This window comes from Anabrus simplex, chromosome 1, assembly GCF_040414725.1.
Source record: "Anabrus simplex isolate iqAnaSimp1 chromosome 1, ASM4041472v1, whole genome shotgun sequence".
Classification (NCBI taxonomy): domain Eukaryota; kingdom Metazoa; phylum Arthropoda; class Insecta; order Orthoptera; family Tettigoniidae; genus Anabrus; species Anabrus simplex.
This window is the reverse complement of record NC_090265.1, coordinates 1179410355-1179425864: the sequence shown is the minus strand read 5'-3', so window position 1 is coordinate 1179425864 and position 15510 is coordinate 1179410355. Positions and strand designations below refer to the sequence as shown.

General features: G+C 37.9%; 1 protein-coding gene across 8 annotated transcripts in view; it reads right to left on the bottom strand.

Annotated features, from left to right (window-relative positions):
- Positions 1-15510, bottom strand: part of Grip (Glutamate receptor interacting protein) — a 475280-nt gene that overhangs the window by 107053 nt on the left and 352717 nt on the right. For all 8 annotated transcript variants that reach the window (XM_067137515.2, XM_067137509.2, XM_067137516.2 and 5 more), the window contains one exon: positions 9851-10016. In XM_067137515.2, the coding sequence (XP_066993616.2) occupies positions 9851-10016 (166 nt within the window). The remainder of the gene's footprint in view (positions 1-9850; positions 10017-15510) is intronic.

Sequence of the window (15510 nt, the reverse complement as noted above, 5' to 3'; positions counted from 1 at the left end):
AAACCTTTGGAGAAAGGAAATCTAGGTGTATGAATATTAAGAGCTCAGATGGAAAACCACTTCTAGGGAAAGAAGACAAAGCAGAAAGATGGCAGGAGCATATCCAACAGTTGTATGAAGGTAAAGATGTAGATAATTTGGTTCTGGAACATGAAGAGGCTGTTGATGCTGATGAAATGGGAGACCCAATTTTGAGGTCAGAGTTTGACAGAGCTGTGAGTGACCTAAATAGGAACAAGGCACCTGGAATTGATGACATTCCCTCTGAATTATTGACTGTCTTAGGAGAAACCAGCATGGCAAGGTTATTTCATTTAGTGTGCAAGATGTATGAGACAGGAGAAGTCCCATCCGATTTTCAGAAGAATGTTGTTATACCTATTCCCAAGAAAGCCGGTGCTGACAGGTGTGAAAACTACCGCACCATTAGTTTAGTATCTCATGCTTGCAAAATTTTAACACGTATTATTTACAGAACAATGGAAAAACAAGTTGAAGCTGAGTTGGAAGAAGATCAATTTGGCTTCAGAAGAAATGTAGGAACACGTGAAGCAATCCTGACTTTATGTCTGATCTTAGAGGATCGAATCAAGAAGCCCACGTACATGGCATTCGTAGATCTAGAAAAGGCATTCGATAATGTTGATTGGAACAAGCTATTTATGATTCTGAAGATGATGGGGATCAGATACCGAGAACGAAGAATTATCTACAATCTGTATAAAAATCAGTCTGCAGTGATAAGAATCGAGGGCTTTGAAAAAGAAGCAGCAATCCAGAAAGGAGTGAGGCAAGGCTGCAGTTTGTCCCCTCTCCTTTTCAATGTTTACATAGAACAGGCAGTAAGGGAAATCAAAGAGAAATTTGGAAAGGGAATCACAGTCCAAGGAGAAGAAATCAAAACCTTGAGATTTGCCGATGATATTGTTATTTTATCTGAGACTGCAGAAGATCTCGAGAAGTTGCTGAATGGTATGGATGAAGTCTTGGGTAAGTACAAGATGAAAATAAATAAGTCCAAAACAAAAGTAATGGAGTGCAGTCGAACGAAGGCAGGTGATGCGGGAAATATTAGATTAGGAAATGAAGTCTTAAAGAAAGTAGATGAATATTGTTACTTGGGTAATAAAATAACTAACGATGGCAGAAGTAAGGAGGACATAAAATGCAGACTAGCACAAGCAAGGAAGAGCTTTCTTAAGAAAAGAAATTTGCTCACTTCAAACATTGATATCGGAATTAGAAAGATGTTTTTGAAGACGTTCGTGTGGAGCGTGGCATTGTATGGAAGTGAAACATGGACAATAACTGGCTCAGAAAGAAAGAGAATAGAAGCTTTTGAAATGTGGTGTTACAGAAGAATGCTGAAGGTGAGATGGATAGATCGAATCACGAATGAAGAGATACTGAATCGAATTGGTGAGAGGAGATCAATTTGGCTAAATTTGATGAGAAGAAGAGTTAGAATGATAGGACACATCTTAAGACACCCAGCTCTTGTTCAGTTGGTTTTTGAAGGAAGTGTAGGGGGTAAGAACGGTAGGGGTAGGCCAAGGTATGAATATGACAAGCAGATTAGAGCAGACGTTGGATGCAATAGTTACGTAGAAATGAAAAGGTTAGCACAGGATAGGGTGGCATGGAGAGCTGCATCAAACCAGTCTATGGACTGATGACTCAAACACACAAGAATAAGAAACTGGTTTGGAATGATATAAAGAGTCAAAGACATTTTATTGTTGATTTATAGTTGTCGATAACGTTTTATTTTTAGGAGGAGAAAATTATTTTCGCACTTTCTCCCTCAATATCTACTTTGAAAAAATAATTTATGATACAAAAGAATGTACGTAATTACGTATAATGTATTTCTAAATACAATTCTATAGAATAACTAATTTGAACGAGAAAAATCAAAACGTAAAAAAATAAAAATTCAAACATATGTCCCTAATAAAAACAAGACAATTTTACACACCGATAAAATTCGCGTGTATGTATCGATGTTTGGGAAATACTGACAACAAATTTTCTACGTGCGGACAACACAGTATTAAAATAATTCTGAATTATTAAATAAATAAAAAATAGTAGTTGATATTATAGTTTTTGTTTTCAGAAAAAGTAGTTTCTCGTTTTCGGTTGTAGTATATATTAGAAAAATAATTTTACAATACAACAGAATTTATGACATGAAGAAATGTATGACACTAAAGCCGTGATTTGTTTTGACCTACTACGCGACCGCTGCTCAGTTCGGTACCTGCAGTTTACGAGGTGAATCATGGTCAGTGAGATGGATCCTCTCAGTAATTATTCTTGGTTTTCCAGACCGGGGTCGCCCTCTCACCCTCAGATATCTCCTCAATTGCAATCACTTAGGGTCACTTAGATTGAGTGAACCTCGAACCAACCCTCAGGACCAGGCGAAAATTCTTGACCTGGACGGGAATCGAACCCATGACCTCCGGGTGAGAGGCAGGCACGCTACAGTTGGCCCGCGGAGACCGGCATTTAGGTAATGATAGAAGACTATATGTGACTATAAGGTTTAGCAGAGAGTAAGTGAAAAGTAAATTGAAGTGTGATATGGGCAGAGAATCAGACGGTAGGGCATGTTTAGGTCCAAGAACTTCCTTGAAGGAGACAGGAGGTTGAGGAATGTTGTCGGGTTCATTGGGACAAATTTCTACAAAATGTTCTCCAGAGACATCATCATCACCATCATATTCGTTATCACTAGTTTCATCTACCACCATATTCAGAGTAGCTTTAGTGCTGTTAGATACAATTAAACATTTCTTCTTTAGCTGCGGTGATTGCGCGGACGTGTCCGGTATAATTTCGTCGCTACTCTCTGAACTAAATTCCCTATCGCTATCCAATAAATCATCTGCGTTAACTTCGCACTGTTCTAAATACGGCATTAATTCATTGTCATCAATGCCTGCTGAAAAATTATCACGTGAACAACATACCATTTTCCTGTCACAAATCCACTCACTGCAAGGAGCAATCTCTTACTGACCGGTTAGCGGTATTTGTAAACACAGGAAACGACTCTTGTGAAAGGTATAACACCCTCTTAGAACTGCCAAAGCAAGGTCAGGCACACAATAACGTGTAGCCCCTTTACTACAGGTTGTAACAAAAGTATGCACGTCACTATAGGTTGCCTCAAAATTATGTATATCACAGAATTTAAAGCCGGCCGATGTAATCGGCTCTGGCAACTTCTGACTGGATTGTTAACGGCCGACCAGATCGGCTCTGGCAATTTAAAGGGCGGATGCTCACACTACCGCCTGGCACCAAGAGAGTTAATGCTCATTATAAAGCTAAATCCCTCCGCCTCAATTTTGGCAATGCCCCACACTGATGAGAGAATATCTCAAGATCTAAAACAACAAACAGTTATCTATTCATGGTAATGTTAACTTATCTACATGCACACTGACCATACTTAATTTGTACAGCAGAGAATCTTGTAGTTAACAACTTCAATCTGGCTGATAGATGGTCTCATGAATGGAAACCATTTTCCCCTGCAGAGAGTTCAGAAATTCCATGCACAACCAAGAAGGGGTCTGAATTTGTTCAGCCTAGAAAGATCTGGTCGCAACTGAATCAAATTTGGACCAACTACATGTATGTGAGCAAAGTGTAGCTTCCATTGAAGTACCAGTGTCATCCATGGCTGTGACAATATGAAAGCTACTGGGGTATGGGTGGTGCTAAGTAATGACATTTGGAGCACAACAAGTGTCTGAGTGTTATGAAAGGTGTTGCTCATAGGATCAGTCGTGCTGCAGTGACACCTTCTAGTCCAATGAGGGAAAACAATGGTAACCTACCTCACTCCTCATCTTGCCTAGTACGCCTCATTTGGGCTTGGTTTTTGTGGTTTACCTATAACTACATAACCTTTGGTGGTGTTATTTGATGATCCAACCAGCCTCTGGGCTGATGACCTAACAGACATGTATGTGGGAATTTCTAGCACAAGTGGAGAAAACAACCTTCACCATGTTGGGACTGTGGTGTGGCAATCAAACTGTCAGACACATAGTTCAGGAATGCCCACAAAGATCTTACAATGGCGAACTAAGAGACTTTTCTTTGGGACACCACAGACACTCCAATACATCTCTAGTCTTGATATAAAATTATAAATAATTTTCATGTATAAATTTTTTTAAAAATTGAGAGCTCAGATTTTTGGAGTTCACCAATTGTGTGACCACCTTTGGATTTAAACCTCCTACTACAAGGTTTACATGTTCTCCACCTGAGAACTTAGGAAAAAAGACAAGTTACTGATAGTGATAGCAGGCTTTAATAGCTGCAGTCATGTTTGGGGCTAGTTACAGGTGGATGATAATGGAGAAGCAGTACTTTCATGGGCTGAAACCAATCAGTTTTCCCTTATCCACAACAGCAAACGCCCTTCTTCTTTCAACAGTGGAAGAAGACAACAAGGACACAATTCAGATACCTTGTTTGTAACTGAAAGCATATCTCAGAGGTGCTCCAAATTGGTACTGGCACACTATCCTATCACACATACACAATTATGTGCCATCTGGCAATATGACCAAGAAGGCAACATCCTACTTCAGCCCTTTACTGAGGTTGAATTACACTAGAATCAACATTAAGTAGATGCAAGAATGGAAAAGCAACTATCAGGCATCAGCTCAAAAGGACCTTCCGGATGTGGTATGCCATTAACCCTCTGTTAGTGATGCACGGTGTCACAGACCAACATCATAAATGATTGTGCCTCCTTCTTTGCCCGTTGGAGTGAGCTAACTGCGCATCAGGTTACGTTCATCAATTTCATTCTCGAGTATACTCACCACTGCACAAGTTCAAACGATAACCATACAGATCAGTGGAGGTCTTTTTGGTCTCACACACCGAGGTCACTAAGAGCGTACACGGTCCAACAGACCGAAGTCACCAATCTCGTTTTATGGTTGCATGCAAATGAAAGGTATGATCTAGATTTTTGTGGATATACAGTATATGTACTCATTAGCTCATTATATTCCAAAGCCTAGTAGCGTAAGCAGTGTCGATTGTTGTGTTCACTGTTAGAATTGTTAGATTGTTGTGCTAACACTAATGTTTCTTTACTGGTCAAGACAATATGGTTATGTTTTTTCTTCTTGTGTATTCAAGGATATGAATTTCGAAAGTGAAGAGTCTCGTGTTGGGGAGCTCCTTAAAGCTGTTTTAGCTGACCCTGCTAGTCAAAAGGATGAAGCTGACTTCTCAGACGTGTTGACGTGGTTGACCAACTAAGTGCTAATTATAATTGTGCTAGGAATACTGCTCGCTGGCCCCTGGTGATTTTCTTTGGATTAGTTAATATTTCAGGCATAAATACTCAGGTGATATTTAGTCATAACTGCCCATCTGCCAAAATTGTCTGGCGTAAATTCCTGACTAAGTTGGCTATTGACCTAATGAAGAACCATGCCGATCGAAGAGTTTCTATTTACAATATTCGCTGAATAACAAGAGAGGCTAAAGGAAATTTACAACATTAAGGAAGATGCCCAGCCTAGATTAGAACCATCAAAGGAAGTGGGAAGGTGCAGTGTCTGCACGTCTAAGCAGAACTGGAAGACAAAGTACTTCTGTAAGAAGTGTCATAAGTATTTGTGCCTTGAACACGCAAATGTTGTATGCCATGACTGTCTTGAAGGTTAATTGTGTACTGATGAAAATTTACAAACTTTAAATCTCAATCATGATTGTTTGTTTTCTTTTCAAAAGAGTTTATCATTGGATATTTAGCTAATTTCACTTGTCATAAGTCAGTTATAATTTCTCCTTCTCACTGCTTATACATTACTTAAGTGTATTTTAAATAAAGGTTAAGATGATAAAATACTTAAGTAATTATACCCTTCCATAAAAAAATACTCTAAAGTAATGAAAATTATGGAATTATTTAAGGCTGGTCTACTGGACCGAAGTCACTAAAGTTGAGAGTAAAATTTATGTCACTAATGGAGGGTTAAAAACAAAAAATAAAAGAAAGTGATAATATCACTTTTGAGACAATTGCATTATACTGTACAGTATAAAAAAGAAATAACTCTGGAATACTGGAGGAGGAGGAGACAGCAGCTTCTTTTACTGCCGTAAGTATTATGGGATATATTTAGCAACCAATTTTAGATTTTGTTGCAGGCAGATCCTAGGAGATGACATCCTCTGTCATACCATGAGTAGACAGTTTGAATCAAGCAACTTAGGGTAGCTAATCTAGTTGTGATCTTTAATGAAAGTGAAATTCTTTGCTATTGTGAGTTACAAAGAGGTGCAGTGAGATGTCTTGGACTGTAGCACTCTTTGATAAAATAAAAGAGTTGACAGTGGGAATAGAATAATATGTGAAAGAGATGTAATTTGTGTGATTCATTATGGTAATAAAGGAATTAAAATGTTTTGCAGTAATTTATATGTTGCGAGTTATTGTATCATGAAAACTGAATAATTTTGTTGATCCCAACATGATCCAGAAGCCGATGTTGATATGAAGATGATGTGATCACAACAGATCTAAACTTTCCAAACTTGCTGCATGAAAAAGCTAGTATTAAACCTAATTTCAGGTCCTGGAACACCTTTGTTAATCCTCACTCCAGTTCATTACAAATATAACCTGAATATACACACAGAACACTGGTTATTAGCCAGACTCCAGACACACATAAATTACATAAAGCTGATTATTGTCATGTTCCAACTCCTTATTGTGATATCATTGGTAAATATACTTGACTAGTATGTAGGTGTTGTCCATAAGGTAAGGTAAGGGTGTATTCTGCCCGAAGGCAGGTCCGAACCTCCACAGAAGTATGCCTCAGCCAGAGTTAATGTACGGTAGGGTGGCCAGTTTCTTTTCGCTCCTCCATTCGCTTACCCCCCACCAACAGCGCATGGCAACTAGTGTCGTGCAAAACACGCTCTATGCTCGGTTCATATTTGGCGAGTATGGCTATGACCGAACCTCGCTTCTCACAGGTGAGGCGAGCTATGTTCATTCGAACTTGCCCCTTCATACTCGCTCCTTCACGCGCTGTCACAGGCATAGGTAGAAGTGCTCCCTTCCCCTCGTACTTGTTTAGCCGTACTCTGCTGTTTGTCTCGCGCACCTTTATCTATTGAAACATTCGCTTTTGCCTCAATGGTGTACTTATGACTGGGCATGTAACTGTCAATAGTTAAACTCGTACTTTAGACTGTGATTCTACAATATACTGAACTCGGGCAGCCTCGTAAATATAGGTAAGCACTACTGGAAAATAATGTAGTAAATTTCGCTCCTGTCGGAGAAGGTTAATGAATTTCACGTGCTGCCACGTGTATTCCTCCTGGCTAGCATACTTTACTGCTTTTATACGGAAACTAAACACACATTATTAATGCATAAGCTATATATTTCACTACTAGCTATACTAAAAATATTTTATATCAGTTGTTCAAATTAAGTTATTATAACACATAAAGTTAAATGTAAACCTCAAAAGTAATTTAAAAATTCCTCTTTGTTCAAGGTTTTCTATGGCTAGTGCACAAATTCTAGCTCCGAACTGGGAATTAATTGCAAACTAATTATTTATTCTTCTGATTGTTATGAATTAATTACAAGTCATTGACTTGGTCTGGGTCTAGTTGACTCCTAAGACTCGTTAAAAACATTCCAGCTTTACTAAAGTTTCTTTCGATACTTGCACTAGTTGCTGGGATGCACAACGTACATCTGGCAATTACTGACAGAGTAAGCAGACTGGTTTCGTGTTCCTTCCACCATCGCAGTAGGTCGTCGTCACCTTTACCAGCATTCATATTGCAGTACATCCCTACTTCGTCCCGGGCTTTGCTCTATGTAAACAAGGGATTACCTATATCTGGAAAAACCACATTGCTTGCAACATCAGTAAAGCAAGCAAGGCCATCCTTCCTAGTCAGCAAGCTTCGCTTCGAACAGGCCCTGTTGAACGAATTGGAGCAGACTCGGGCATTTTAGCTTACACGCTCCACTCATATGTGATATTGGTTGCATATGCAGCAAAGCACATGATGGTCTGTCTTGGTTACCCATCTCAAGTTTGAACAATGCACGACACTAGTGGCAACCCATCCAAATCTTGACCACGCCCAATGTTGCTTAACTTTGGAGATCTCACATGACAGAGAGTTACAATAATTGAAAATCTTTCACCTTTTTCAATTAGTGTAACTCTCTGTGATTAGATTTTGATACGGAAAATGAAGCTGATTACTTGCGATCTCACGTGATCCGGGGTTTCAACACGGCTACGGCCGTTGGCTTGTCCATAAGAGAATCCAGAAATTTTCATCTGAAGGACTATGAAGCGAAAAATCTAGCATCAGTCACTGTCATGATTAGCATTCAGTAGTAGTTGGCCTGGTTTTGATTTCTGGCTTGGCCACAAACTGAAGACTGGTTTAAGATTTTGGAATAGGGAGCACTCAGCCTTAGGAAGGCAATCAAGTAGGTTATAATCCTAGAAGTGATTCTAGTCCCATTTCAAATCCATCTAAATGTGACCTAATCTAATAATAATGATCTTTCTCTGCCAATTTTTCCCATACCCTGGTGGGGTCACAGGTGTTATTTGTGTCGCACATATAGACTTGCCAAGTTTTACAACCAGATATCCTTCCTAAACACCAGTCCTATGTGGAGGGATGTATTGAATAACAATTATGTGTGGCACTTTGGCTGAATGTTTGGCATCGCAGTCTTCAGGTCAGATGGTCCTGTGTTTGATGCCCGGAGGGGTAATGGATTTTAGCCATGTCTGGTTGATTCCTCTGGCTTGGGGAATGGATGTTTGAGTTTGCCTCAATACAGACCTCTTCTTATACACAACACACCACGCTACCAGCCATGACAGAAACATGCAATAGTAAATACATCCCTCCACATAGGCCTGGCATCAGGAAGGGTAGGCAGCCATAAAACAGGGGTAAATGTACATGAGAAACCAATTTTCCATCCATAACTGCATCAGTACACCAGGATATGGAAAAAGAAGCAGAAAAATAATAAAATAAATAATAATTACTTGTGCATATTTGTGGCTTTTGCAAATTTGATATCAACCTCGGAGAGTGTTATTGGAGGAACAAAGACAGACAATCAGCAGATGTATGAAGTAGTTGTAGGGAGAAGAGAAAAAGAAATATACTGTACCATAGTCTTAGGTTCCATGCAGTTTATAATTGGCCAATTTCTATAATTAAACACAAATATTTTACAATTTGCTTTATGTTACACCGACACACCATGCTTATGGTGATGATGGGATAGGAAAGGGCTAAGAGTGGGAGAAAAGAGACAGTGGTCTTAATTAAGGTACAGCTTGATGTAAAAATGTGAAACCACAGAAAACTATCTTCAGGGCTGGTGACAGCAGGGTTCAAACCCACTATTTCCTGAAAGCAAACTGATAGCTATGTGACCAAAACCGTGCAGCACTTGCTTGCTAATAATAATAATAATAATAATAATAATAATAATAATAATAATAATAATAATAATAATAATAATAATAATGTGTATTCAACAGACATTTTATTGCTATTGAATTAAAAGAGACTTTCGAGTGCTTTGCCCGGAAAACATGTTTGTGCTTTGCCCTGAAAAGAGTTTCTCAGTATTCCAATAAATCTACTAAAATGAGTCTCCTTGCATTTCAGCAATCTTAAATGCCAACCAACGGTACCAAGATTAAATTTTGCAACCTAGAGCGCAGTATATTTATTGACATCAGTTACGATAAGCATCATAAATTTTACTCACCTATCTGCTGGACTTCCTATCTCCACACCATTCACTAGTACTGCTGACTGTTCTCCAGGAGCAGCCTCCTGCACACTGAGCCCATAGCCATGCTGGTCAGCCTGCAGTGTAACCATCACAGTCTCCATATGGCATACTCCTAGACAGCTAGAACCACTTACTGGACCTTACAACAGAACAGCATAGTATAATATGAATAAGCAGTGGGGGGTAAAATGACACACATATCACTGAAGTATTAAAAATAATCAACAGATACAGCAGAGTATGAAGTTATAACTGAGGAAGCAGAATAATTCAAATACTTAGATTTCATCATCTTCCTTTTCAATTGCACCAAATTAGAACATTACTGGTATTATGAGAAAACCAGGGGTGCAGTGGTGCTGGAACGCACCAGAATGGAGTCTGAAACCTATCTGGAAAGGGGGAACACAGTCTGAAACCCATTTCCTTTTTACTTGGCTGAAGTGTCTTTTGTTCTATAATATGTTAAAGTTTTCAACCTCCTGCAATGTTTCAAAGGCCCATAGTGAAGAACTTCCATATCTAATCAGTACTGCCAATTGTATTTTTACCTACACTTCTTCATAAATCTTTGGAATGTGTGATGCTAATTATTACTTCAAACTTCCAAATGTGATAGAACGTTTTATTTTTAAATTAATGGAAAAATTGAAGAACATTATTATTATTATTATTATTATTATTATTATTATTATTATTATTATTATTATTATTATTATTATTATTATTATTATTATTATTATTATCCCCGGTCTCGAAAGCCAAGAATAACGGCCGAGAGGATTCGTCGTTCTGACTATACGACACCTTGCAATCTGCAGGCCTTCGGGCTGAGCAGCGGTCGCTTGGCAGGCCAAGGCCCTTCAGGGGCTGTAGTGCGATGGGGTTTGGTTTTATTATTATTATTATTATTATTATTATTATTATTATTATTATTATTATTATTATTATTATTATTATTTACCAGGTACTCTAGAAAATTGTTAAGACATATAATAACTAATTGATAGTGCTAGTAGTAAACTGCTTCAATATAGAAACCAGTTACAACTTACAAAACCCATTGAGTTAAGCTAACAAAGCACAACATCTTCGTTAATATTTTGCTATAGCTGTGGTGTGCAGTGTTCTTGCCCTTCTGCTTTTGCATTTTCTTCAAATAAACAAAGGTTATTGAAACATAAAACTAATTTAATACAATTATCTTCTTGTTTTAATTGGTTCAAAGCCCTTCTAAGCAACCCGTTACATGGATGTTCATATTTAATTTTTACATTTCACAAGCGAGTCTGAAACCTGTTTCTGTTTCCATTATAACCCTGGGGAAAACTATACAAAAAGAACATTTGACAACCTTAGTATGAATTTGATGAAGCAAAGTAATACAAGGTTGAGAAATATGTTGAATACAAGGTAAGTGAATAAATCTGATGACCTTGCAGAGGTAAGGAGAAATCTGGAAGACAATGATGAAGACCTGAATGAGGATATTCATGTCGACAGTGCTACAAGTTCTGAAGATCATTTAGAGGACTGCGATGGTGATTCTGAAGAGGACAATGGAACAGATGAAGAGGATAAAACAACTTGAGGTAGCACTTACTTTGTTGTAAAGGATGAAATAACTGAATGTAGTCATAATCCACCTCAGAAAATTGTTAGAAGGAGACCCTACAATATTCTTACTAACCTTCCTGGAAATGCTAGGTTTGCAAAAAACTGACATAGAATGCTGGAATAATCTGTTTACAGAAGAAATTTGGGATATTGTGGCCAAATGCACAAATCAATACATAAGCTACATCAAAGATAAGTCTGTTCGGAAAAGAGACAAAGAGTACTGATGTGATAGAAATAAGGGCTTTTATAGGACTTTTGTACTTAGCAGGAGCTTTTAGAGGAAATAGGCAGAGTCTAGAGGAACTATGGAGGACAAACTGAGATGGAATAGAAAAGTTTAGCCTGGTGACGAATATTAAAAGGTTCAAGGCTCTAATGCGTTGCTTTCATTTTGATGATCGAGAATAGTAGGTTAGCCAGAAGAGCAGAAGACAGACTTGCACCAGTTTGTGATATTTTCTCCCAGTTTGTGCTCAACTGTCAGAAAAATTATTTGCTCGGTGAAAATGCAACACTAGATGAAATGCTTCCAAGTTTTCATGTAAAGTGTCCTTTTTGCCAATACATTCCATCAAAGCCCAGTAAATCTATATATATAAAATAAGAGTTTTGTCTGTACATTGGTCAGAATTTGAAAATAATGGCATTTCTGTATCGATCATGTCCACAGTAACAAGAAAATGCAGTTTTTACTTTTCCGTAATTTCTGTCTGTCTGTCTGTATGTATGTATGTATGTACACGCATCACGAGAAAACGGCTGAAGAGAAGTTAATAAAAATCGGTATGTAAAGTCGGGGGGGTGATCCGCTACAATGTAGGCTATAAATCATTTTATTCACGCTGAGTGAAATGGCAGTTTAGGGGAAGGCCTAAAATTATTTCTCAAATATTTATATTATTAGTGGTCATATCGATAAATACTACACAACTAAAGTTATATAGAATTTAATTTCTGATCATTTACGTCATGCCTTTTTACCATACCGGCTATGATGAACGGATGTTCATGAATTTGGATTTTTGTTGCTAAGTCCATATCAATGCCGAGTCCCAAGAAAATGGGCAAACAGAATTTAATGAAAATCAGTATATTGAGTCGGGGAATAAGAAGCTACAATTTAAGCTATAAACAATGTTATTCACCCTGAGTGAAATGGTAGCTTAGCGGAAGGCACCTAAAATTTCATTTTTAATTGCCTACCTATGTTTTTGATCCTATGGAAAAGTACTACATAACAAAAGTTATAGAGAATACAATTTCCGATCATTTATGTTTTATTCAGTTTTACCGTACCGACTATGATAAGAGTGGTATTTCAGAACCGGAAGACAATTAGTAATGTGAAGGCCTACAATATCGAAAGCGCGTAACATTGATCAACAATAACATTACACCGACCGTTGTTTGTTGTAATGTTCTTTGTCTCTTATGCTGACATTCAACTCCGATAGATGGGATTACTGCTGCGTACCGAGTATAACAGCCTAACTGAATATTGGCGGAAAATAGTTGAGGAGTTAGATAACTTTCTTCTTTAGCATGCCATTCTTCTGGTTCATACATTTTCTGATACTGCTGGTACGTAACACACTGGTTCATGATAGTATTCCAGCTATTCGATACCTACTTTGATGCACTGTTTTGAATGAGCAGTGTGCGGACTTAAGTCAGAGGCTCAGTTAGTAGTAGTAGTAGTAGTAGTAGTAGTAGTAGTAGTAGTAGTAGTAGTAGTAGTAGTAGTAGTAGTAGTAGTAGTAGTAGTAGTATGAACTGGGCTAGAATTACAATTTAGGCCTATTCCAAATTATAGTACCACAATTCACTAAATAACTCAAAATTCAACCCTGAAAAGAGCCGTTTCTTAAGAAAAGCTTCTTCCTCTTCACTTTTATTAAATCTACATTCATTTTATTCCAAATTAGCAGTGGTTTCTTCTCTGGCTTGGAGGAAAAATTGCCTCCACGTCAGATAGTTCTTTCCCCCGCCAATGTGGTGAATTGAGATTTTCCAACTCATCGAGTACTCCCAGGAAACAGATAAGTAAACAGGGATAGTTTTTGCCCTGGGACTATCCACTATTCTAATCCCCCTCCCCCCGCCGTAAAAAGGACGAAGATTGTTCACGGATGTCTGCGTCTTGGTCATTCCAGCTCTGTAGCTTTGGGCTGTTAGTTCTGCAGCGTAGTACTGTTCGTTGAAAGTGAGAAAATGTGTGGGTTTTTATTTTTTCGAGTATTTCATATGAAAGCATTGCTTTTAATCGCGCCATTCCTACTGACGTCATTGTAATGACCCATGTTCATTTCAGTTGGGTAAACTACTAAGAGAGTCTTTCTGAGAATCTGTAAAGGCAGGCGGAGAGTGAGTGTCTGCCATTATAATGAAAACTCCCCAACCTGATTGTGACTGATGGTAGGCAAGCTGGCCTACTATTACAATGAAAATTCCCTAACCCTGTCTTCATATGAGAAAAGACGTCGGTGACTTCCCCATCGTGTTTCTAGGGCAACGTTAAGAGCTATGCAACTTAATACAATCTTGCTCACAATGTTTACACTACCTAACCTAGAATTCTGTATAGCCTACAGTTTAGAATTCCGTAGCGAAGCACGGGTACATCAGCTAGTGTGGAATAAAAATGTATGCACTTATAGATGCAAAAATGTTTTATTCCTATAACTTAAAAAATTATGCTGGATAGCAATCACAAGGACCTTTCATGATCAGTAACAAGCCAGTTGATGTGGTTAAATGCATGGCTGAACCTTTGTTTGGCTCAGGTCATAATGTAACAGCTGATAACTTGTTCAGTGACTTAGAACTTGCTGAGGAACTAAAGGAGAAAAGACCATCCTACGTGTATATATTAGAAAAAAAAAAAAAAAAAGTCAGCTGCCACCTGAAATTGTCACCACCGAAGGATGGGAAGAATATACTAGCATTTTCGACTTCAGAAAGGACACAACCTTAGTGTCTTACATCCCAAAGGAACAAAGAAATGTGATTCTTGTATCTAAATCCATATCGATGCATCAATTGATCCTGACATGAAAGAAAGAAAAAAAAAGAAACCAGTCGTTATAACCTTCTATAACTTAACAAAAGGAGGAGTAGACACTGCAGACAAACTGCGTGGTACATTTGATGTGACTTGAAACATCAAGCGATGGCCGATAGTGATACATTTTACCATGCTAAACATAGGGAGCATCAATTCTCAGGTTATATACCTGTGTAATTGACTAGAACCAATGCAAAGGAGAGTTTTCTTGAAGCAGTTGTCACATGAACTTGTTGTAAGAGAGGTAGCTAGAAGAAGTATGAAAACTGTTAGCGTACCATTGGATTTTCAAAGGAAAATGAACAAATTTCAACCAAATCGGGTGGAGGAAAATCAAGATGAGCCAAATTCACGGCCTTCTATAAAAAGAAGATGTGCAACGTGAACAACAGAAACTAGCCTCAGAAGACTAACTAGATATGGGTGCAAAAACTGGAAGTGTGCGCTTTGTATGTCATATACTAATCTCGTTTGTGACTCGAGTTAGTTATAGTAACGATCAAAATGTAGAGAATGATTGAATGTATTCACTATTGTACCGAACTGAGTATTATAATGACTATTGCTTCATTTTTATCTGTGGGTTTGTAAGAGCAATGAAGTTGGTGTGCTTACCAATGAAAATGAGAAGGAATAGTGGAAAAACAGTATTTATCAACAATATATTATTACACATAAAAATAAACTTTCTTAGGATAATATTTATGTAAACATAAGTGATAAGTACAAAGGGCAATTATTAAAATAATATAGAAGTTACAAACAGACTATCTCAATTTCACTGAAAAAGGAAAACTATATCATGAAGAGGAAAATGACACCAACTGAAAGTTTTCTCTTTAGAATAAGCAAATCAAATCTCAAACTCACTGCTGTAGAATTTGCTCACAAATTGACTGTAAAAGGAGCAAATCTGCAGGTTTCTAATGTCCTCATAGACTTCTGGCAC